Here is a 24,847-nt window from a genome sequence, read left to right as displayed (position 1 = left end):
GAGCCTGACTGTTATTTTACAGTAGAGGTCCTATTTGAATAATTTTACAATCTGGTTAAAGGTAGATTATTTTCATTCTTGCTGAAACATAAAATCCTGGAACCCAAAAAGTGTGCACTTTCTTTTTAATATCACAAGAGCAAATAACTCAGTTCAAACTGAACTGTAGAAACTTCAAAGATGGTTCAGTTACTCCCAATAGAAAGCCAGCTTCAACTCAGCGAACTTTAGAAAAATATAGTTCAGAGCAGTAGTGACTCAGTGGGTAGAGTGAGCACTCCATGTAGCTGCTAGGTTACTGTCCTGGGTTTGATTCCCAACAGTGGGCCACCTGCTGTGTCCATGTGAACTCTCCGCTCAATAAAAGTCACCAGGAAAACGTAAATAAAAACAGATGTTTTTCTAAAATGAGTTAGAATTTTTTTTATTTTTTTTATTTCCATGTTAGTAGCAAATAAGAACTAAAGACATCGGTGAGACATTCTCCTGCTACATCGGACCAGAACAGAGCAGGGGGAGTTTAATGTTTCACTAAGTACTTCCTCAAGGTCTCGGCTCCTCAAAGTTATCCATCCTGCTCTGTGGCTGAGAAACCAGCTTGTGGAAGCTAAATAGCAGCCCGCATAATTCTGACCAATCACACAACAGCTTGTACCCCACCTCTCTATTTGGCTTCTTAAGAGATAAAACTACAGGTTCTGATTGGTTCTGATACAATGAGATGGAACTAGATGTTGTGACTCAACTTCTATCCAGTTTTTAATGTCTTTGTGTTCTTGGATTAGGGTTTATCAGGTAAATGGATGTAAATTTTATAGCGCTGTTCTACTCACATGACCACTCACTCAAAGTGCTTTACGCTACAGTCATGTAAGAGCCAGTTAATGGGGAATTCATATAGAATAATAAGTTAGATTAAAAATGTATAAATATGCTTAATTTAATTTAAAGAAATTCATGATGAGTATATTTTCTGGAATGTATAACTTCGTTAATGTAAAGGGATACTTTTATTGTGAAAGGTAATTTTGGCTTCCACTACGTAATGCATAACATTAATATTGCCCGTATGCACGTTTGAGGGCAGATTGCAGTTGGATACGGTGGAAGCAACACAATTTTTTGACCGATCTGTACCGAGCCTTTCGTTTTTTCTGTAAGTGAACTTTTGGAGTTCTTTAAGTAAACATCATAAAAGAAGACTTGGTTTCAGTCGAGTGATTCAAATATTTGTTGCTAGACAAACTGCAAAGGTGGTACAACGAACTTTTGGGATGCAGAGTGCCACTACAAGTCACATTCACCCAACCACGCCCACACACACACACATCCACCCCCACGCACACACACACCCACACACGCACATATTCAAACACTGGTACGCAGATGGGAAGGCAAATTGGGGTTATGTGCCTTGCTCAGAGGTACATTGACAACTGACAGGAGTCTTCCCCCTACAGTCGGTAATTGTTTTAATACTGACTGATGTTCTAATACATGACCATATGATAAAATGTGGGCGTCTGCTGTGTAATAACTTTATCACATACCAAAAACTCATGGCTAAACATTTGCACTGGACACAATACACTTTCATCACTCCAAATAAAGTCACGTTACACACAACACTGCTGAGTTATTACATGAAATCATGTCATCTCATCATTCATACCTGCAGTTATATGTATTGACAAATATAGAAAGAAATTACAATTCAGATTTGATCCCAACACTGAATAGTAGAAGCTTAATCAGAGCCCAAAATAGCTTATTGCAGCACCTAGTTATACGTAAACCAAACAGCACCCTCTGCTGTCCGGTGGAATGTTCTGCTGATTAAGAATATTTCCCATAATTTTACAGAAATGTTCACTTTTTTCCCTTGAGTTTTGAGTTGTTTTCACACACAAAACAATTCAAAATTCAAACCTACAGGTCCATGTAGGTTTGACTTTTTTCTCCCTTAATAATAAACACCTTCATCAAACCAACATGTCTGTGTTTGTCAAGTGTATCGTTTGGTGCACGAGGGATTACGAAGTGGGGCAGTTCTCAGGAGTTGTTCTCAGCTAGGCCCTTTAGTTTCAGTGAGAGGAACTCTTAATGCTGCAGTATACGGGACATTTTGGAAAATTACAGCTTCAAACTTTGTGGGAACAGTATGTGGATGGTTCCTTCAGTGATTGTGTACCAGGACACAAAACAAAGTAAAGACAGGGATGACTGAGGACAGAACGACTCATCTGACGGCAGTCTGACAGAACAGCTTTGGGATGAATTAGAGTGGAGACAGCGAGCCAGGAATTCGCCCCCAACATCACTGAATCATCAGGCATCGGTAAATTGTTCCCACAAATGAACCAGACATGTGCAGCGCCACAATTTTCCTCCTGATATCTTGGCTGATTTTTGTGTTTTACTTTCCCATCGTGTCAAACAAGAAAGCAGCCTGTTTCAGGTGTGGCCTTAAAATACATCCACAGGTTTAACACAAATGTGTCAATTAACCTATCAGATGTTTATGGAAGGAAGCCCAGAAAGTTTGACCCAAGTCTTACGTTTTTAAAGACAGATATCCCTGATACTGACCAAATGTATGAAAACTTTTGAATTCAAGGAAAGTTACAAAAATAAAAATAAAAATCTAAAAAAGATTTCTTGTTAAATTTTCTGGCATTCAGCAAATAGAAATTATTTTCATAATTCTAATTAAGCAAAAACAAGAAAAGTTTGATCTGATTTAACTTCAGACAACGAGAAAGAAAAATACGTTGGTGTCATTTTAATCACTGTATGTAAATATCGGGTTTTAGCTGTACATAAAAATGAAAAAAGAAAAATTCAACTGAGCAGTTGGGCGAGTGTCAAGAAGGACCGTTTCCATCCTGCATGAACAAAAGCATGAAATGTGTGATGTACTTTGGGCCAAGATCTCTCTACTAGAGGCAAATTATAGACAATCATGAAACATTCCAACGGACATGCTCAAGTTCTCTTAACCTGAACTAAAACCACATCTTTACAGCTCAGTGTGGATTTATTCTGTTACAGTCACACAAACACTTTCCTGGTAAAACATGAGATTTTCTAAAGCCTGGTCAGACCCCATGTCACCAGCAGACAAACCAACAACCCAGATGCTTTGCTGCCACCTGGTGCTTTACTTTGGCATGTGCACTGTGTCCAGATGTGTGACCCGCTGTCCTGTCTGTATTTGGGTTGATGCCGATGTCTGTCTCTCCTGCTCCCTCCCACGTCCCCATCTTGCCCGTCCTCCCTCCGTGTTTCCCGCAGCTCTTGTCTTCCCGCAGGAGGAGACAGAGACAGGGAGAAGTCATCCACTGCGGGCGGGGACGAGGAGTCGACGCAGTCCAACCAGTCTGCAGCGGAGGATCGTGGGTATCCGTCCTGTGGTGCAGAGCCTGGAAACATGAACTTCCAGTAGGAATCTCCTCTGAACAGATAAACAGAACCTGAAAGTGGGAGAAGAAAGTTACAACAGGGACATGGTTACACTGATACTGTGTATCAGTGTAACCATGCACTCAGCAGTTTCTAGACGAAAAACTCAGCTAACCTTTTACATTTCTGTTCTTAAAGGGGCAGTATTATGTAAAATCACATTTTCTTAGCTTTACATCATGTCATAATGTTATTTCCTCATCTAAAGCACACCAGACGCAGCTCCTCCTAAGAGCTGCAGTTTATAAGCTTCCGCCTCTCTGCTCCCCCACAACTCCCTCACTCAGCTCCTTCAGACTAGCCAGCAGCAATCAGCAAACACCTGGTAGGACTGCTCATCTGCTGAGCTCATTATAGGAGCTAGTTCTCAGTGAAACGCTGGTAAAAAAAAAAAGAAAAAAGGTTGCTAAAGGGTTAATAGAAGAGCCATGATGTGATGACTTTCTGAAGGTTTCTGAAGTTTCAGAAAGAGCAGGAGCTTTAAAGACACAGAGGACCAATTTCAAAGCGCTAAATTATGAAGTCAAATTTCTTTTAAGTCATAATTGATTATAAAGCTTTTTTTATTAACAATTGAAGTTAACATAGTTACTTGATTGTGCTATAAAATGAAACCACGTGCCTGGCTGGATAACACATAATACTGCCCCTTTAACCAACTGAATCCCACTACAATTGATTTCTATTCATATTTAAAATGAGAGCAGAGGTTGCAACACGTTCCAAGACCATTCACTTCCTCACCGTCATTGTCGGTGGTGATGCCGCTGACACCGTCCCTAAGCAGCTGACTCCACTTGTCTTCCTGCTTCTCTTTCTCTAAATCTCCCACTTTTCCCCACACAGGTCCTTCCTCTGGATCCCACACCAGGGCCCACTGTCCAGATCCCGGCGCTGACTCATCCTCATCATCCTCATCATCATCAGGTTCTCCTCGGGTCAGGCTCACCCCCATCCGGAGAGCAGTCAGGGGCCGAGGGTAGCCGTCCTGAAGGGCCAGATCCCTGAACAGCCAGAACTTGGAGCCTGCAGCAGCACACACAGTAGCCAGGTAAGGCAGCAGAAGCAGTATGTGTGTATTGTAAAAGAGTTCACACCCACTGAACCTTCTAACATTTTATCACATGCCAACCACAGACCAGTGGCTCTTTGAACCTCCCACAATGGCTCTAAATAGCTTTGGCTAAAAGTGATAAAGAACCAACTGATGTTTCTACATATAGCTATAATTCATATTATATATTTCAGCAGATCAGTCCAGATATCAGGAACAGGGTCAGGACAGAACACTGTACAAGTAAACATGTTAAAACGGTGGGGTGTACCGCTGATGAAGATGATGGCGTGATCTGAATGCCTCTCCAACACGCCGTCCAGGCGCAGCAGGTCAGGGGGAAGACCCCTCCACAGCCTCCTGACCGCAGCGCCACGCCCTGACACCAAACCCCCACCGTTCACCCGCCACACCGTCAGGCCTGCAGCGACACCAACGGACACATGATGTCACACAAATGTTATTATTATGGAAGGTACAAAACTGGAGAAAGAGTTTCTAGTTGTCCCTCCAGAAGGTCTTCATTGGATGCAACATTAGCAGCTCAGCAGCTTAAATAGGAAATATTAGCTTCAGCACACTGAAGGATGATGTTTATAAAGACAGAGATTTATATAAAAGATATATAGGGTTTATTTACTGTTGTTTGTTGTTTTTTAGTCTTTCTGTCTTTTTGTGCTATAAATGTTTTCAGAAGCACATGCAAGTTGTAGTTAAGTATACTTAGCTACAACTTGTAGCTAACTATAAGCTACAAGCTCAATGTACAGCTCTGGAAAAAATGAAGAGACCACTTTAAAATGATCAGCTTCTCTGTTTTAACTTTTTACAGGTTTATGTTTGAGTAAAATGAACATTGTTGTTTTATTCTATGAACTGCTGACAACATGTCTCTGAAATTCCAATCAAATTTTTTTTATTTATTTGCAGAAAATGAGAAATGGTCAAAATGATGAAAAAGAACTCAAATAATGCAAAGAAAAAAGTTCATGTTCCTTTAGAAACAACAATGCTAATGTTTTAACTGAGGAAGAGTTCAGAAATTAATATTTGGTCGAATAACCATGAGGTTTTCAATGGCGTTCAGTGCAGTGGATCTTCATTTCTTCAAGAGCTGTATATACTGTATTTAAGGAGATAATGACATGTTGAATTTATTTATTGTTTCCAACATTTCTGATGGAGCCACAGCAGCTTTCAAACCTTTGAAGAAGAAAGTCTCTCCTCTTATCTTTGCCACAGCGTCAAAGCTGGTGTTACAGCGATCTATGGGAGGGCTGAAGGGACAAAAACAGAGTCAAAGGACTCATGGTGATTCATTTGGTGCCATAAATTAAGTAAACTTTCTTTTGTGTCCATTTCCATCACTCACACACTTCATGACTCTGTGCTGATCCTACAAGTGGTCACTGCAAAGTACTTCTGTTACTGTCAAAGTGTCGTTCAGTTCCATTCCAGCTCTACTATACTGCGTTACACACAGCTACTTCAATGAACTCACCCTGGGTTTCCTTGGCTGCGTTTACACTCACTTAAGCCTTGAATGTACAACTTCCTCTGAGCTCAGTGCTATCACTAACCTTCAAGAAAGACTATGAAAAATTAACTTATATAGAATTTTAGCTGTAAACGCTGCAAGCATTTTGAATGAATGGCTGATCCCAACTCCATGATTCCACGTTGTGACAGTCTCCCAGTTTGTCTTTGTACAGGTCGTACCCATGTCTGTGATGATGGTGATGGGCTCTGTGGTGCAGCTTAGGCTCCGTTGTAAGACGAGGAGCATCTGTTGGCAGAAGCTGGTTCCTTTTACCTGCAGCAGAATTTAAAATATGTTGAACTTGTTAAACCTCACAGAACAGGGATGGGATTATTCACATTAAACCCTTAAAACCACAGTAAAAACTCAGCCAACACCTTCTGCAAACACGGTAAAAGCAACCGCAATGAAGAGAAGGGAATGTTGAGCTAGAAAACATGCAGACAGGCAGCTGTGTCTGCAGAGCTTACAGGGTATTCTGGGAAAGGAAATGGTGCAATCAGTTCCACATTTCACCAGACATTTCCCTTCCTCTGATCCTCTCATGCTTTACAATACAAGGCTTTGACATGGGATGGCAGGGTAATGTGGAGGTTAAAGCTGACAGCAAACAGCAGTCAGTAACAGCAGCTGTCAGATCCGCTAACGTACTCTATTGAACTCTTAGGATGCATTCACATCAGCCCCTTTTAGTTTAACTTTAGTTCATTTGCGTAGAAAGTTCGGTACATTTGTGGAGGTGTGAATGTATAATCGAACTCTGATGAGGATCAAAACCATGAATTCTGGTCCACCTAAAAACCAAGATCTGGGTTCAGTTGAAGTGATCTGGTGCAGCGGTTCAAATGCATATGTGAACACTAAGCAAACCGGAGACCGCTGTAAGAGCAGGAATCAGACTAGCACAGGGAATTCTGGGTAAATACAACTAAAATACAAACAAGCAAGTCTAGCACTAGAATTGGCTCATGGTGTTTTACCAACGACAAAAGAGAAATCCTATAGCCGCTGAAAAGCGGACACTACTCTATTTTCATATACATTTTGCAAAGAAGGAAGTTGCTCTCAGTGTCTTCAAACAAAAACCTTCAGAGGTTTTTGTGTTGCTTCTCTGAGTGGTTCCTGTCACCACTCAGGTGGGGTAAACAGGTTCTTCAAAGGGTTTGGTTTGTTTGACTCAGTGCAGTGTGAAAGCAAACTGCACCAGCTGAAAATGGAACAAACATAATTTTTGTCCCAAAGTTGACAACTGAACTCGGAGTGAAAGCACCCTTATTGTAGTCTAAACCCTTGCCTGTTTTCATTCCAGTGCAGGAAGATGCTCAGATATAATTCAAGTATAATAATATTTATACCATCTAGAGCAGGGGTGTCCAAAGTCGGTTCTCGAGGGCCAGCATCCTGCATGCTTTAGTTCTCTCCCTGTAGTAACAACCTTTTCAGCATGTCAATGTTCTTCTTAGGCCTCTAATGAGCCATCATTTGATCCAGCTGCGTTAAACCAGGAAGAGAACTAAAACACGCAGGATGCCGGCCCTCCAGGACCCACTTTGGGCACCCCTGGTCTAGAGGTTGTAAAGTTATGCTTTGGTTCATCTATCTTGTGCTTCCTTACAATCACATTAAAGGTCGTCATGTCATGGTAGTGATGCAGTGATGTTCCTACCATAGATGTGAGTGATGTGCTCCAGATCTTGCTGTCCCAGGCGGTAGTGCAAAGGGTCTCCAACAGGACCCTGGTAGTATGGCCTCATCACCGAGTGGCGGGACGAAGAGTGGGCCAGTCCGAGAGCATGGCCAAACTCATGGACCAACACTGTAAACAGGTCCGTGCCCTCATAAGCTGGAGGGGAATACACACAGATAAACCAGAGTTATTACAAAGTAGATGTGTCTCTTAAAGCTCGTTTCTGACCACAAGATGGTGCTGTTGGACAGAAATGAACCAACTACAAATCAAGAACCTTCGGGGTCATCTAAGGCAGACAACAGAAAAAAATATGGTTTTGCACATGAAGTGAGTGGAGAGATTGTTTTTATGCGCAATACCACTAACAGCCACTAAACTGTGCCTCCAAAACATTTCCAGTTTCCGAATCACACATAAATATTCACAACCAATAATGTAAAAATTAGTTAATTCCAGGGTCTGTAATTAATTACTTGCTGTTTAATTGAAAATGATACGTTAAAACAAGCAACATTCTCAATTAAAAAAAACCCTTTTTGCTGTAAAAATGATTGAATTAATATACATATGAGCTCAACAATCAAGACATTTGTTGATTTTAATATGGTGTTTGTTCAACCATCAAATTGGTGCAAAGTGGTATTAGAGTCATACGAACAAAATTAATGAGGTTCCATGATCATTCATGGAACTTCATGAACAAATCTGTCTTTGGAAGCGTGAACCGTAGATGGTCCAACGGCATATTGGGGCCACTGTAGATAGAAAAAAAGCAGTACACTTACATAAAACAAGCTTGAGATTATTCTCAGAAAAAATAGCTAGAAAAAAGAAATGTTTCCTTGTTCGTTCTAGAAAATTTCAAAAATTATCAATTAGTTCTCTTTTTTTCATCTACACTGAACCGAACAAGCCATTGTGTTGGGAACGTTAGCATTGGGGACATCTGTGGTTAGCATTGAGATGCTATCTTAGGCTTGAGTATCTTTACTGGCCTGCTAACTCCTTTTTAGCACAAGTTGAACACAAGCGTCCAATCAGATCGATTTTTGAAGCTAAAACTAATCATATGATCCAAGTGTAGCGAGTGCGCTTGGCTTGTGTTGTTTTCAAACAACATGGTTTTGATCGTCAAATTTATGGCGTACCAAAAATGATACAGTGTGTATGTAAAAAAAAAAAAAATGCAATTAATTGCGTTAAAATTTTTAACACTATAAGCTTCTAACTTCAAATCAAAATGAACGTGTTAAAGTTCCAGCCCTGGTAAAAATATTTAAATATAGCTAATTAACTTGCACGTAATAGTAAAACAATACTTCTCTGGTCTTCAAACAATCATGCAGATTTCTATTTAAAGCCAGACTGCTGGAGTCTTTTTGCCAACAGGTGTGCAATGGCGGATTAATATGTGTAAAATGCCATCTGCCCAGGGCACCATTCTCTTGGGGGAGAGCATAAACACTCTAAAATGAAGGTATTATTTATGTTTTTGTTATTAATAAATAAGTGCAGCCTGACCTGGCTGTCTGAAAGCCCACTGCTCCTCTGCATCCAGATGAACTCCTCCTGCCCTGGCAGGATCTGAAGGGAAGAAAGCATGACCCACTGCTCCGCCCGCTCCATCGAAGGGATAGCCATCACCATGGTAACCTTGGAGAAAGTCTACCTGCAGGTCAGCTGCCTCTGGGCTGCCCACCTGGATGCAAGACAAATAAGCAGAGTACAGCACCCAACAAAAGTATCCATGGCAACCACAAACTTTAGCACTTCACTGGCATTTTAGTCGATAGAAATATTTCGGCCTCCTGCCTCCATAATCTGTAAAACATTCTTTCACTGAAACCTACTAATCCAGGCTTTAATTATCCAATTAGAGGTTCGTCCCTATTTGTTTCATAAAATCCAAGAGGTGAATTTACTATTTTATTTTATTTTAGACAGGCACCATTAAACAAATGTACCAACCTCATGGAAGTCCAGCGGCGTTGGCTCTGCCCAGACTCTTAGAGCGTAGAAGACCAGAGAACGAATCATCTCCCTGGACAGGTGTGAAGAGGAAGGGTAGGAGTGCAACCTAAGAAGGTGAAAATACTCATGTGAGTAGGAGAAAAGGGCAAAGTGAAAGAAAAATAATAATTGCCCTTTTATAGAGCTTCACAATGCACATGTTTTCTTTACATACAACATAGGCCACAGGATCTGTGTTCAGTAATAGACTCAGCAATGTTATCAACCATTCAAACATCTACCAAAATAAACAGAAAGGACAATGTATCAGCCTCAACTGTGATTTATTAATAATAACGGTACTTCAAAGCACACCACCACAACACAACACAAATGTCAGTTCTGTATTATTTTGAGGTCAACATGACATCGACATTAATTTTTTTTCCTCAGTCACTATTTTTTCAAAAGACAGAAGTAGTTTTTATTTGTAAAGTAACTAAAAGTGACCAGGAAGAGGCTTTAGTTTACAGGATAATGTTATTCCATCTGGGTTCAGGACTTTTCACTCTTTTACTAGCTAGACAACTAAATCCAAACATGAGTCCACTAAAAGACTAAATGTGTCCAGACCTCTCGAAAAGACCAAAGGTAATATGAAATAAACACTACCACACATAACTACAACATACAGTGTGATAGACGTTGTCATGTTTCTTTAATGAAGCAACATTGGTTGTCATGAGCTATTGACACTTTGCAACTACTTCACCTAACGTTGAAGCACCATGATGGACAGGGAACAGAATGCAATTGTTTTCCTAAGTTGTTATGGCCAGTTTAGCCGTGGCTTCTAATTGTTCAAGTCTGTAGAAGTACCATGATAGTGGGGCATTTTCTTACTATTGATTAGATGTGTACCTTCTCCATAATGCAATATATGATTGCATCTCACTAATCTTGATGACTCATTTAGTATATGAAGATTAATCTTCTTACTTTATGAAAAGTGTTTACTGAAAATCTGCAAATACCCCGAGGGCTGCCAGTTCTTATGATTGACAGCTGTTATCCATCACCGTCTTCTTTCCTCATCAGAAGGTTTATGATAAAATGACAAGCTTGGTTTGCATCCTCATCTGTTTGTGCCTCTGTTGAGCACCCTGCGACCATTTCTAAATAAAATTAATATTAGTCAACTGTCTGTTTTTGGACAATCATTACAGGAGTTAACACAGGCATGGGTTGTTTTGACGTCCTTCATGATGAAATGGGATGCTTTCTGAAGAGAGTGATGTCAAGTGCAAAGGTTAAGTAGAGACACACAAGCTGCTGGGAATTCACTACATGTTAGAAAAATTATCTAAGTACGGTCAGCCTCGTGCCTTGTAAGGGCATGTCCACAGAAGGTTCCAGAATATCCTGTAGTAAAGGTCTTTGATCAATTCTTTGTGTGACTGTGTGAAAAAGCCCAACCTCCTTCCTTGTAATCATAATAAAAGGCAGTTGGGGACAAAGAGCCGGCGGAGTTGATCACAGACAGTGTTTGACGGCGGTTCTCCGCGTCTGGCTCTGCTCCCCTCTTCTGCAGAAAAGTAATTTGTGTCTCTGGTTGATTCCTTGCAGGTTAGGAACTAAAATAGACCCAACACTACAGCTACAGGACACAACTCTATTGCTGCTCTTAAATTTAGGCTACACTGCAAGTTCTGGTATCCTGGACGAGCCCCCAATTTCTAATCTGATCAGACCCTTTTGACTCCAACATGAAATGCAATCTTAACACTCTCTTTTAAGCCAGACCTAGCATGCCTTCCATTGGTCTAAAAATGTGATATTTACCACTTTTTTGGTGACATGAATGATACACACTAATGTGCAATTAGGCAGAGTAAGAAGAGTTATAATAGACTTCCATCCAACCTCCAGTTTATGTTCCTGCGGGTCCACATGGAGACAGATCTCCTCCTCCTCTGTATCTCCTTCCCCTGCTGGAGGACCAGTAACTTGGATGATCCGTCTTGGTCAGGAAGGGAGCAGCGTGGGCTCTTCATCAGCGCCAGTGTCTCCTCATCTAGACAGTACAAGTACAGAAAGACACATTCACATTTAAACCTTGGGTCAGAGGAGCAGATCAACCGTCAGTCCAACATTGGGCGTCGTCCTCACCTAAAACTCCAGAGTCTTTGAGGCCGGCAAATATTTGCATGGCTTTGACAGCGTCAGTGACAGCTGTCCAGGCCTGCAGCTGCCCGGTGGAGGAGTCCGACGGGGGCAGGTAGCCATACTTGATCAGCCAATCCTGCAGAAGAGAACAGTCGTTTCTGCCTCAATTATTTAATTAGGCCTCTCGTATAAAATCCTTGTCTTCGCTTTTGGTTAATGAGCCACCCCAGACTTGGTAGGACAATGTCTCTTTGGATCACTGAAACTTCAATTTAAAGTCAGAAATCTGTTTGTGGAAAGTGATTCTCAGATTATTTCTCACTTTAATGAGTTCATTTTTCTCAGTGTAAGTCTATCTTTGTGAACTAGGCTACCATAGCAGCCTGCAAAAACAAGTAGATTACCTTTGAACGCTGTACATCTACCAAATAAGACGTACTTCTTGTCTGTATTGGTGAAACTATTTGTCTTCAGATATATTTCATAAATGCGCCACTGTATCAAAATAATGTGACCTAAATTCACAGATCAAATATTGTTTAATAAAAACTATCTCTGTTATTTTACCACCAGCTGGGTGCTCTCATCTTCGGTGGGTGTAGCGGGTTGAGACGAGGGAGTTGGGGTCACACTGGCAGCAGAAGCTGTCTGCATCCATTCATTACTCAGGCACAGGATGAAAATCCACATTTTCATCTTGGTTGCATGTTTTTTGTACAGGAAGACTCAGCGCTCACTCTCAGAGGACAGGAAGAAGCACATGGACTGTCAGCCAGATCTCCATCCCTGGTGGAACACAAAGCAACTGTAGCGTTAATGTCCGAATGTTCATCATTCAGCTATTTGGCTCAAAATAAAGTGAAATAACATAAGATATTAGCAACTAACCATTATTTAATTAATCCATTACTCTATCAATTTTAGGGAGGATTAACTGATTAATTTTTGCCCTAACCAAGAATTAATTGTATAGCAAAATGTGCTTAATAAGAGATTTTGTTTTTTATAGAATTTAAACCAGGTGAAGTTAAAACTACAACTTGAGGAGTTCTGGGTAGAACAGATTTACAGACAAAGAAAGTTTTTATCTTAAATCTAAATGTATATATATTTTTGTACCGTGTTTGCTTAGTTACTTGTAGCAAATAGTCTTTTTTGAGGCTACTCAAAGAAAGGCCAGTTCATGATTAATGGATTACTGGATTAGTTGATGCTCATTTAAAAAAATCAATTAATCAGGATTAATCAGGGTTAATCTGACTAATCGCCTCAGTCCTATATCATAGGGTTGAACACCTAGCTGCTCCAACATGCTTCCACCATGAGTGGCACAATAAAACATTTTCTTATTATGGTATAGTAAGGTATCAGCAATGTTCTAAAATGGCCCCAAAATACAAATTGGTATTTTCGGTCAGATTTGCTAATGTAGTTATAGTAGACATGAACCCTTTCATTGTAAAACAGGGAAAATCCATGTACACATATTACAAGTCATCTATGGGTCAAATGAGGACAAAGCCTCTTTTTTTAATCAAAATTACTTTCCATAAGTCTGTTTGCAAGCTTAGAATCTTTTAATCTTCAGGGAGGCTTTGGAAGAAAAAACACATTTGAGTCGTTTGCAATGTCTAAAACTTTAAGATGACCTCATATCTGAGCACCGTCTGAATTTGGACCAGGACATTTTGTTTATGAAGGGTCTTGAACATTTGGATGGTTGTATTAAACCCTCTGGTGTACCATCAAACTGTCAGACAGGTTTTCACTGACAGTTCAGATCAGAAGCTACAAGGTTCATGCGCCTGCTAAAGCTAGCAGCATCAGCACAGTGTTTGGTTTGTTTGTCAACTTGCTTTTTTAATCCACACAGTGATCCATATTGTCTGGCTTCAATCTGCCAGTACTGCTGCCATGGTGATGCTGAGATCTCATCTACCAAAGAGCTCTTCTTCCTCTGGGTGCATGACTTAAGTCGTCAGCTGCTGTTGGCATTATGCTGAAGCTGCTCCAGCAGTTTAGGCTGATTTTAGAAGCTTGTAACATGCTGCATATTACCAAAGGGATTGTTATGATTTTCTATTTTCCATATGGGGAATTGAACTTGACCACTTTGGTCTAACCCTAACCCTAAAAATCATGTTTTTTGGCACTAGTGGCCTTTATTTGAAAGTGCTGAAACAGGAGAGTAGGTAAAGAGAGAAAGGGAAGACATGTGGGAAAGGTCACCATTCCAGGAATCAAACCTGTGACTGCTGCATCAAGGACTAAGGCCTCCTTATGAGAGTTGTACTTAACCCCGGCGCCATCACAGCACCCCAGATATCATCTAAAGTTTCAGTGGCATTTTAAGACGTGTTTGTGGATCAAGCTACTGCGCAAATAGCTTATGTTGTGTTTTTTGAAGGGAAACCAATTTACAAAATTACTACATGTATGTACTGTATGTATGTATGTATGTATGTATGTATGTATGTATGTATGTATGTATGTATGTATGTATGTATGTATGTATGTATGTATGTATGTATGTATGTATGTATGTATGTATGTATGTATGGATGGATGGATGGATGGATGGATGGATGGATGGATGGATGGATGGATGGATGGATGGGGCTTCATATGTAGCAAAACCTCAGACAGGGTTCGATATTTTGTCCACTAGAGGGAGATATATACATCCCCTCGTAATTTGAAAAAAAGAAAGCTGAGAAAGAAGAGTGTCAAACTAGAAAATTTCTGAAGAAATTTAACCGGGGCCTGCCAAACCGTGCCCGTCGGTTTGGGCCCGGCGTTGTCATGCTAGAAATTAGCATCAATGCTAAAGAACGCTGCAACATAATCAATAGCATGTGGAGAATCACAAGAACGTTAAGTAAGGTGGACATGCACCATTCAGTATGATTTAAAATTTTTGTGAAGGCTTTTATTTTGAAATTTTTGTAAAACTTCATTTCAAAGTGCCAAACTAAATCCATGTGTAACATTGCTTCGACTGAAAAAGTCAAATAAAGCCAAAAAGAGCAATTACATGATGTAAAAATATTCAAGGCTTTTATTTTGAAATTTTTAGTTAAGCTTCATTTCAAAGGTCCAAACTAATCCCATGTATAACAGTCATTGGGTTAAATCAGTTATATAATGCTCAACAGAGCAATTACCTGATGTAAAAATATTCAAGGCTTTTATTTTGAAATTATTATTATGCTCCATTTTAAAGTTCCGAACTAATCCCATGTGTAACAGTGCTTTGGATGAAAAAGTCAAATAAAGCCAAAAAGAGCAATTACATGATGTAAAAATATTCAAGGCTTTTATTTTGAAATTTTTGTTAGGCTTCATTTCAAAGGGCCAACCTAATCCCATGTATAACAGTCATTGGATAAAATCAGTTATACAATGCTCAAAAGAGCAATAATCTCATGTAAAAATTCTCAAGGCTTTTATTTTGAAATTTTCAGTATGCTTCATTTCAAAAGGCCAAACTAATACCATGTGTAACAGTTACTGAGTTAAATCAGTTATATACACCCCGTAGCAGCAAGTAGTTCTAAAGGCCAGTTCAGTCATCCTCTGTTTCAACTGAGTGTTCCACTATAGTTAGAACTACAGTGATGCTTATTTGTAGTCCTAACCACCACCCAATAGCCTCTTGAGTTCCGTTGCTATGGTAAATAATTTTCTCAGCAAAGTGTGAGCTGTTAGTGAGAGAGGCTGGGGCAGAGAATACTCTGTTTCAGCCAGCCAGTTTAACTGAAAAAAAGCATTGGGAACAAGTCCTTTCCGTTCGGGAACCGTAATACATATTCGAAAACCGTTTGAAGCGTATGAGAGGCCTATGTGTCTTCTGCGATAGTCCCGAGATTCATATCTCTACGTCACTCACAGCAATAACAGTGATGAGAGAAAGAAATGTTGTGCCCTGATCTGAAATTCTAGTCAAATACATGGGAGAGAGCCTGAGATAGCCTCAGAAAATCCTGTCGCATGACTTTGCTCTGAAGCACCGTGACAGAAAACCGTACGGTCTAGATAAATTTCGAAAACATTTTACCGGAGCAGACATGCGTATCAATGTCAGGACCGATTTTGATACCAATCGTGCGATATTTGTGGGCGTGATGGCGATTTCAAAATTATTTTGGGGTGAAAAATTCTCTTCATTTCTCACTCTAGCAGAGGGGCAATCAGACAGAGACACTCTAATTTTAGGAAAAATGAGAAACTTTGGGTTGCTTAGAGACAAATTGTGGACAAACCGTAACTGGTATCGACGAGCCGTCTTCACTTTCGAAGAGATCACGGACGTATCTACAAAATGAAATTTGAATGGCATTTCTACGTGAATTCATGACGACACAGAAAATCCTCAAAAATAGGGTATTTGTAGGATTTTTCCCATTGACATAATGGGGTTTTTTTCGTAGTTTTTTGCGAATTATGTCGCCATGTTAACCTCGAATCCCACCAAAAGTAATAGCTCCAATGGCGTGAATTTTCTGCACGTTTTGATACCTCATTTGTAGGTGTGCATGCAGCGGTATGAGCCGCATTAACGGTTACGGATGAAAAATAAAGAATTGGGAGAATAGTAATAGGTTCCTGCCATTGCTTTGCATGGCAGGCCCCAATTAGTCAATATGCCAAAAACCGGAAAGGACAAAGAGAAGGGTGGAGCTGAAAAAAATGGAAAAAGCCACTGCAGGACCGATATTTTCTTTCTATTTTTTGCACCAAATCAACATCTACTTTGTCTGTAACGATGTGGAACCATCACTGTTGTGACGTCTTTCCTTAGGAGTATATTTGGGGCCTGCCATGCAAAGCAATGGCAGGAACCTATTGCTATTCTCCCAATTCTTTATTTTTCATCCGTAACCGTTAATGCGGCTCATACCGCTGCGTGCACACCTACAAATGAGGTATCAAAACGTGCAGAAAATTCACGCCATTGGAGCTATTACTTTTGGTGGGATTTGGGCTTAACGTGGCGACATAATTCGCAAAAAACTACGAAAAAAACCCCATTATAAGTCAATGGGAAAAATCCTAGAAATACCCTATTTTTGAGGATTTTCTGTGTCGTCACGAATTCACGTAGAAATGCCATTCAAATTTCATTTTGTAGATACGTCTGTGATCTCTTCGAAAGTGAAGACGGCTCGTCGATACCAGTTACGGTTTGTCCACAATTTGTCTCTAAGCGACCCAAAGTTTCTCATTTTTCCGAAAATTAGAGTGAGAGCCAGGGCCTTTAGATCTCGGCTAGAGTGAGAAATGAAGAGATTTTTTGAGCCCAAAATAATTTTGAAATCGCCATCACGCCCACAAATATCGCACGATTGGTATCAAAATCGGTCCTCACATTGATACGCCTGTCTGCTCCGGTAAAATGTTTTCGAAATTTATCTAGACCGTACGGTTTTCTGTCACGGTGCTTCAGAGCAAAGTCATGCGACAGGATTTTCTAGGCTGTCTCAGGCTCTGTCACTAACAGTTCACACCTTGGTGAGAAACTTATTTAACATAGCAACGGAACTCAAGAGGCTATTGGCTGCTGATTAGGACTACAAATACGCATCGCTGTAGTTCTATCTATAGTGGAACCCTCAGTTGAAACAGATCAGGACTGAACTGGCCTTTAGAACTACTTGCTGCTATGGGCTGTATATAACTGATTTAACTCAGTAACTGTTACACATGGGATTAGTTTGGAACTTTAAAATTAAGCATAATAATAATTTCAAAATAAAAGCCTTGAATATTTTTAAATCAGATATTTGCTCTGTTGGGCAATATATAACTGATTTAACCCAATGACTGTTACACATGGGATTAGTTTGGCCCTTTGAAATGAAGTTTAACAAAAATTCCAAAATAAAAGCCTTTAATATTTTTACATCAACTACTTGTGTTTTGAGCATTATATAACTGATTTTATCCAATGACTGTTATTCATGGGATTAGGTTGGCCCTTTGAAATGAAGTTTAACAAAAATTCCAAAATAAAAGCCTTGACAACATTTTAAATCATACTGAATGGTGCACGTCCACCTTACTTAACGTTCTTGTGATTCTCAGCATGCTATTGATTACGTTGCAGCGTTCTTTAGCATCGATGCCAATTTGTAGCGTGACAACGCCGGGCCCAAACCGACGGGCACGCCTTGGCAGGCCCCGGCTAAATTTCTTCCGAAATTTTCTAGTCACTTCTTAAGATCAACAAATCATCAAACCTCAGCTTTTTGACATCCGAAAACTAAAAAATTGTTAATATAGATGTAATTCCCTCCATGATGTAACTGAGAGCGTTCAAAGTTGATTCAGTTTAGAGCAAAACAAAATTAGTTCTGACTGGGCCACAGTGAAAAAATTCACTGGCCCTCCCTGACATCTGACTGGCCCCCTCTGAACTTTTGTGTTGTTTCTGATTCGCCCATAAATCTGACTCACAAGCGTTATCCGCTAACAACAGTGATGGAAGTCACAGCTTCTCCTTTTGAGCCACTGGGGGTTAATTGTTGCTTCAAAAAACGATCTGTTTGGACTATGGTGTTCAAATTGTGTTAGATGGAGTTAGCCTGTCAGCTCTTCAAGCCTAAAATAGCATCTCAATGCTAAACATGCAGCCGCGGCACAAACAACCCCAACGCTAATGTTAGCAGCTACAGTCCACATTCCCAAAGAAGTTCCATGAATGATCAGGAAAGTAGAATGGGTAGACTAACACTTTGAATCTAAATAACAGATTAAAAAGATTCAGTATATTTGTTGTTGAGTTTATCTGTATATTTATTCAATAATTTAGCGGGTGCACATCCCTGATTCAGCAGCAAACAAAGGTTACTGCTTGGGTGTACAGCTCATCAGTACAAAAGGACAATGAAATGTCACCAATAGCATGTCAGTATTTTGGGGGGTCAGCTACACAAAAATCTGGAACTGGACAATTTTTTATGAATAATTTAGAGTTGCGTTCTGCAGAAAAATCTGCAAATGGTTGAATCAGCAGAAATGGAAAGCAAACAGGCAGGGCTCTATCATATATCAACCAAGCCAAAGTAGGTCCTGGCCTAAATATTCTGTAAGGATTCACAAAAATGTAACTTTTATGTTAGATATGATTATTTGATTTGAATAAAATGTCATGTGACTATAGCACCAGAAAGCAGAACCCCACTTTAAATAATATATTTTAATACGAAAGTGACCAAATAACGAGTTCTTCACTGAAGTCCTCAGAGTTGACTCTCCTGGAAGCAGAGAAACATGTTCAAAAACAGGAGGAGACCACTCATCTACTCTCTCCTGGCCCCCTCTGGCCCCAGTCTGTGTGTCAGCTTTGTCCGTTCAGATAAAGAGGGAGCACCTTTCAGTTGGCTCCACTCTGCAGGATTAAAAGAAATGAAAAAACAATCACTGCTTTCTCTCCTGATCTCATGCCAACTTTTATTGCGTCTTTGTCTCCGTTTTTCCCAGGAAATATCAGCTAGAACACCTTCACCTCACAATGTCACTCCAACACAATTGAGTCAATGCTACGAGTGAAAGAAGCTGACGGGAAACATTTGTACTGTAGCCCCACTGGGGGCGGAGAAGTGAGGGGGGGGGGTCGACAACGAAGGGGATGCAATCAGAAGATGGAAGGGAATTAGCATAGAGTACAGAGGGGAGGGTGCTGCTGAGTGGGCGTGTGTGTGGGCGTGTGTGTGGCTGTGTCGGGTTGAAGATGCTTCATTTAATTAAGTTAGAGGGTTCCCAGTTTCAAAAAGGATGGGAGGGAGGTAAAGAAGATGAATGAATGAACGAGTGCAGCTTTGAGAAAATGAATCCAAAGGCGAACAGAGAGAAGGTCAGAAGGTAGCTAACATCCCATTGAAACACAACACACAGACCTGTGCTGCTGTGAAGGTCCCGTCACGCTAAGTCATGCATTCATGATCTAGCAAAGGCTACTGAGGAATACAGAACATGTTTCAAACTAGTTCAAAGTTCTCTTCTTACTTGATTTACAGATTGAGGGAAGTAAAATGTCTGTCAGGTTTAGGTAATTATTTTGTTCAGGGGAAAAGGACAGAAGAGTTTGGTGCTGTAGCCCACTCCGCCATGATGGACGGTAAAACTACCCATGTGTACATTAACTTGTCAAAAAAGACAGTTGGTAGACTAATATTGCTTTTATTTAGTTAATTTCACTGTAAAAACAGTCACAGGAAGCTGCATAGTCGGCTTCCCAAACAGACGAGGACAAAAACCAAACTTGTCACGTTATCATAAACCTTTTGAAGAGGAAAGAAGACGGACAGCAACCATCAATCACAAGAACTGAAGACCATAGGAGCATTTGCAGCTTAGCAGCAAACACTTTTTACAAAGTAAGATAAACATTCATATACTTCATAAATAAGTTAGATAAGATGCAATCAAATATTGAATTTTGGAGATGATATCTAATCATTGGTAGCCATGGAGAAAATGTCCTGTCATGTTTTCTACCATGTACAAAAAGAATTAGCATCCAGATTTTTGTTAGCATCCAGATTTTTGTACAATTTTAAGTCTGCTCCAGTCTAAATGGTTTTACTAACACTGCAGTATTAGTTGGAATTAAACAGTCAACTTAAATGAAAAGCTGGAATTAAAATAAGTTTCAATTTTTAAAACTGAAATCACATGTCCAAAATAAACATCAGTATTCCAACTACAAACTCCAACTTGGATCTCAGAGATTCCTGTCCTACCCTGACCTTGGAGTTGATCCCTGGTCCAGTCTGATTGTACAGATCAACAGAACGCGGTGAAGCAGCCCCCAGCATTCGTTCCTGAATCCTGTCAGTTCATGCTGGCTGTCTGAGAGGCTCATGGTTTTCTGCTCCCCGTCACAATTCATTTGTTAGTTTTTGACTTGTAAACCACTGATTCCAAACATTCTGCTGCACACCACTGAAGGCAGCCCAAGTAGCACCTGCTTTACAATACTTAGCATTACTTGACATCATTTTCAGTGTGTGGTTAAAATGTGGGGAAGTGAAGAAGTGAAATATAAAATGATGCAAACAGACTGACAGCCACTGTAAATCAGCTGTGCAGTGATTCTGTCTTTATCTGCCCAGACGCTAACAGTTCTGTCACCGTCTGCCGCTGCAGTCTCACATCACACAGCCCGAGTCTTCCAGACACACCATGCTGCCATCAGACATAAACTTGGTTCTTGTAGAGACTCCAAACTGTCCCCCAGACCCCCCTCCGCTCCCCTCACCCCCCGGTCACTGCAACCAGCCTGAACCAAAGCAGAAAGCTACAGAATCGTTTCTCCTGCTTACCTTCCTGCTCCTGCTCATTCTCTGCGTCTGACCCCCTCTCCAGCTCTCTTTATCTGCTGAGGGACGAACAGATGGGTCCTTTCTCTTCTCTAGCTTCTTCTTTCTGTCAAAGCTTCATCTTTAACCCCCCTCCCCACACACACACACCCTGACTGCCCCCCTCTGCCTCTAACCCACCCACTGTCAAAACCATGGTGACAAATGTAGCCTCACTTCGTGTCCTTCATTGGTCACTTTGCACTATTGACTTTTCCTGAACATCAGAGCATATTTGACCAATATAGAAATGAAATAAATAAATAGAAATAAAAAATCTGAAACAATTAGTTAGAAGGCAGAATGCTCCCCCGCACGCAGGAACAAACGGTGGATTCAGCAGGGAGGATTAGTGTGTGTTACACAGAAAAGATAGGCTTTGCGAGTGAGTGTGTGTGCAACATCTGCATGTATCTTCGCTCATGATGCCATCAACATTTTCCTCCCAATCCTCTTAACGTGAGGATTAAAACAGAAGTAAAATGAAGTCGAACAGATTTGTCACTCCATCCCTTCCTGTCTGCTCCGGCCTCTCGTGCTGCTTCTTCGTGTTTAAGCTACTGAACCAACTGTTAGACGGCAACGCGCCATGACCTGCTTCTGTATTCACCGCTCGCATGCAGCTCCCTCTCTCTATGAAAGCATCGCAACGCGACGCAAAGCTGGAAAACCATTTCGACTGGGTGTGTCTCTGTAATAAAAACGTTTGTTCCTGGTTTTCCTGGTTGGTATTTTCTTTATTGCTACAGATTGGGGCACATCGATGCTAATACTGTTTCTTCCATTGTTGGATTCCCTGGCCTATTAACTTCCCGCCCAGTCCCACTGGGATCATTACGCTCCATCTCATCTGTGTGTGGAGCTGGATGGTGGCTTAGCAGGAAACCCGACTCTTTCTGCAGCTTCACACACACATCTGACACGTTTCCTTCACACACAGATCCTCGTCTTCAGCGTAGATTTTACAAAGTCTTGAAAAACTTTTCAATCCTCTCTGACTTTTTTGGACTTTGTATATCTTTGGGATATTAAGTGTAATACTTTGAGCTTATGCTGCACTCAAAAAAGTTTGACCTGGCTACATTTATGTCTATAGAATAAATACTAGTAGCCTATCCATGGATACTAATTATATTGTTTTTGTAAAATTCAGGGTATTTATGTATTCATTTTACCTACTTCTGTAAAAATACTACCAGCTTAAAATGACTAAGTTGAATGAGATTATATTTGATCAGTAAGGTCAACAATATCAAATAATAGATTAATTCTACCCAATGTAAATTGCCATACACTTTCACTCCAGAAATTGCACAATATTAAAACAGTAATTTTTTTTTTTACTTAAGTTTGACGTTCTTACAAATCTATTCAGTTATTTTAATTGTCACTTGGAAAAACAGGTTATCTGTTAGTTGGACTTTCTCTGATTTTATTGCATTTTCAATCATCTCTTATTGTTGGTCACCCTGTCAAGTAATATAAAGAAATGTACAGCTGCAGGTTCCAGCTGCCACACTTCATATTTTCTTAAGAAATGTGTGGCACACTTACCTTACTTAAAAAAAATCAAGTCACTTGCTGATCTGATCTTAATGAGTAAAAAATAATTATTGCTTTTTAAATTTTCCTTACATACAAAGATTTCAGCCAGAACCATTGCATTTGCTGTTTTATCATTTCTTTTTATGTTTTAATCTTCTACGTTTTCCATGCTTGTTTTTGTTGTAAAAAAAACTTTGTCATTTTTGACTTGTGAAAGCAGCTACATGAAAAAAGTTTACCCAGTCATACAGAAATATGGAAATGCTTAATGCATCTTTAACAGTAACAAAGTGATGGATTGCACTAGATTTGCTTGTTAATTTTGAAATATTAGCTGCTCAGACAATGTAACACACATATGCAGGTGTAAAATTGCCATAAACAGATGTCAGTGAAAAAACCCCTGATCAGGATGGATGCTTGGGTCCTTTCACAATGCAACTTTTTGAAAGTCAAAAGTCTATTAAACGTTTCCTCTGTCACCGTGACAACAGACTACTTCCTCCTGAATGCAGCTGCTGGGAAGGGTCAAAGGTGACTTGGGGTTAATGGGTGATGGAAGCTGGATGGGGGATCTTGTTATATATATGAAAGGAGTTGTGTGTCTGTGACTGTGAAGGACTCATTTAGTTGTTGCCCATAGCAACGAAAATGCTCTTTTCCCCCGCCCTTTTTTTTTTACACTCCGTCTGTTGCTCTGAATGACCCTCTCCCAAGTTCACCACAGATGGATCCCTTCTGAGGGCCACATGACGATTTTACTAATAAAGCCGCTGGTGGGTCAGAGGACGGCATATTGTCTCAGTGTCCATCGGTGTAACAATTACGCAGATCTGTGATGATGTAACCCTGCGGCTGATGATCAAATGCTGGTGAACCACCAGTGATGCACTGGGCCAGGGAGGACCAGGGTCAGGGCTTCAGACCAACAATAAGAGCAGTGTGGGACTGAACTGTGATTATTAATGTGCATGTCAGAACTGTTTAATCCATCCATTTATTCGTTGTCTTTGCCCTCTGAAAGTTCTGGAAAACCCAGACTCTCCCCAGTGACGTCTCCAGCTCTTCTGCTCATTGGACCAAAGCAAAATGTTCCCAACTGAGAAGGGGAAGAGATGGAAACCTCTTTCCCTGAGTTCTAGGTAGAACCATCTCAACTGACTGTTCAATGTGGACAAGCATTTGGTTCTACTCAAAACTCATAGCTCCTGATTGTGTGTCCAGAGCAAAGCCTTGCCAAAAAAATAGAGCTTGAAACATTGAAAACAGGTAAAAAATACAACTAAAAGTTCAAATGTATATTCAGTATAAATAGACACATATATTTTTTTCTCAATGTCTGAAGTTAAATCTGACCAAACTTCTCTTGTTTTAGGTCAATTAGAATTACCAAGCATATTTTTGTTTGCTAAATGCTAAAAAAAAAAAAAAAAAAAAAAAAAAACTTGGAAAGAACATTTTTTAGAGATTTTTTGTAACTTTCTCCATAGCGTATTTCAGCAACTCAGTTCACTTAATGACACACATTATAAAGATTTATTGCACATAGAATGAGGTGTTTCCACCTTTAGCTCTGTTAGTTATGCATTCATTCGCTATAAACGACATTGTTGTTAAAACATAACATCGGACCAATTAAAAAAAAACAGACATCAATGGGCTTCTACTTTTTGCTATTTATCCACTTGGAGTTAGAGTGTACTGGATAAAGTTATAAAGTTCTCCAAAAGAACTATCAATAGTAATTTAATGACATAAAGTGTTTTAATAGTCGAATAATTTACTGTGCGAAAAATTAAAATAAAATAAATGTATAAAAAAACATTTAAAAAAAATTCCCGCTGGAGATGCCGGGGATTGAACCCGGGGCCTCATACATGCAAAGCATGCGCTCTACCACTGAGCTACATCCCCTGGCGGAAGCACATGGCGGAATCATGCATTATAAAGATACACAGCATGTGTGTAACGCCGAAAATTCATATGGCTGTGTTGGTTCCATGCAATGTGATTCCTGCTTTTGTCTTCTTCTTCCTTCCTTCCATTCTTTCTTTCTTTCTTTCTTTCTTTTTTTTTAT

At 40.1% G+C, this 24,847-nt stretch overlaps 1 protein-coding gene and 1 non-coding gene across 2 annotated transcripts; both read right to left on the bottom strand.

The window, feature by feature from the left end:
• Positions 1–1,240: 1,240 nt before the first annotated feature.
• Positions 1,241–21,275, bottom strand: mmp17b (matrix metallopeptidase 17b). The gene is made up of 12 exons (XM_032554539.1): positions 21,189–21,275; positions 12,430–12,648; positions 11,866–11,998; positions 11,620–11,770; positions 9,715–9,823; positions 9,268–9,445; positions 7,723–7,899; positions 6,236–6,329; positions 5,720–5,793; positions 4,788–4,937; positions 4,207–4,488; positions 1,241–3,473 (listed from the first exon to the last, which is right to left on the bottom strand). Exons 2-12 carry the CDS (start codon positions 12,556–12,558, stop codon positions 3,088–3,090), a joined length of 1,863 nt encoding a protein of 620 aa, XP_032410430.1. The 5' UTR covers positions 12,559–12,648; positions 21,189–21,275; the 3' UTR covers positions 1,241–3,087.
• Positions 21,276–24,611: 3,336 nt separating this feature from the next.
• Positions 24,612–24,683, bottom strand: trnaa-ugc (transfer RNA alanine (anticodon UGC)). Its single transcript has one exon. It is a non-coding gene; the product is annotated as a tRNA-Ala (tRNA).
• Positions 24,684–24,847: the final 164 nt, after the last annotated feature.

The sequence above is a fragment of the Xiphophorus hellerii genome, chromosome 23 (genome assembly GCF_003331165.1).
Source record: "Xiphophorus hellerii strain 12219 chromosome 23, Xiphophorus_hellerii-4.1, whole genome shotgun sequence".
Taxonomy (NCBI): Eukaryota; Metazoa; Chordata; class Actinopteri; order Cyprinodontiformes; family Poeciliidae; genus Xiphophorus; species Xiphophorus hellerii.
Note: the sequence above shows the minus strand (reverse complement) of the source record. Positions and strands in the feature narration are given on the sequence as shown.

Coding starts and splice junctions, on each gene's coding strand:
- mmp17b (XM_032554539.1), bottom strand. CDS start 12,558: ATGAAAATGTGGATTTTCATCCTGTGCCTGAGTAATGAATGGATGCAG. Junction 9,446..9,714: donor CGCCGCTGGACTTCCATGAG/GTTGGTACATTT, acceptor TCTTGCATCCAG/GTGGGCAGCCCAGAGGCAGC. Junction 5,794..6,235: donor CACCATCATCACAGACATGG/GTACGACCTGTA, acceptor TTGTCCCTTCAG/CCCTCCCATAGATCGCTGTA.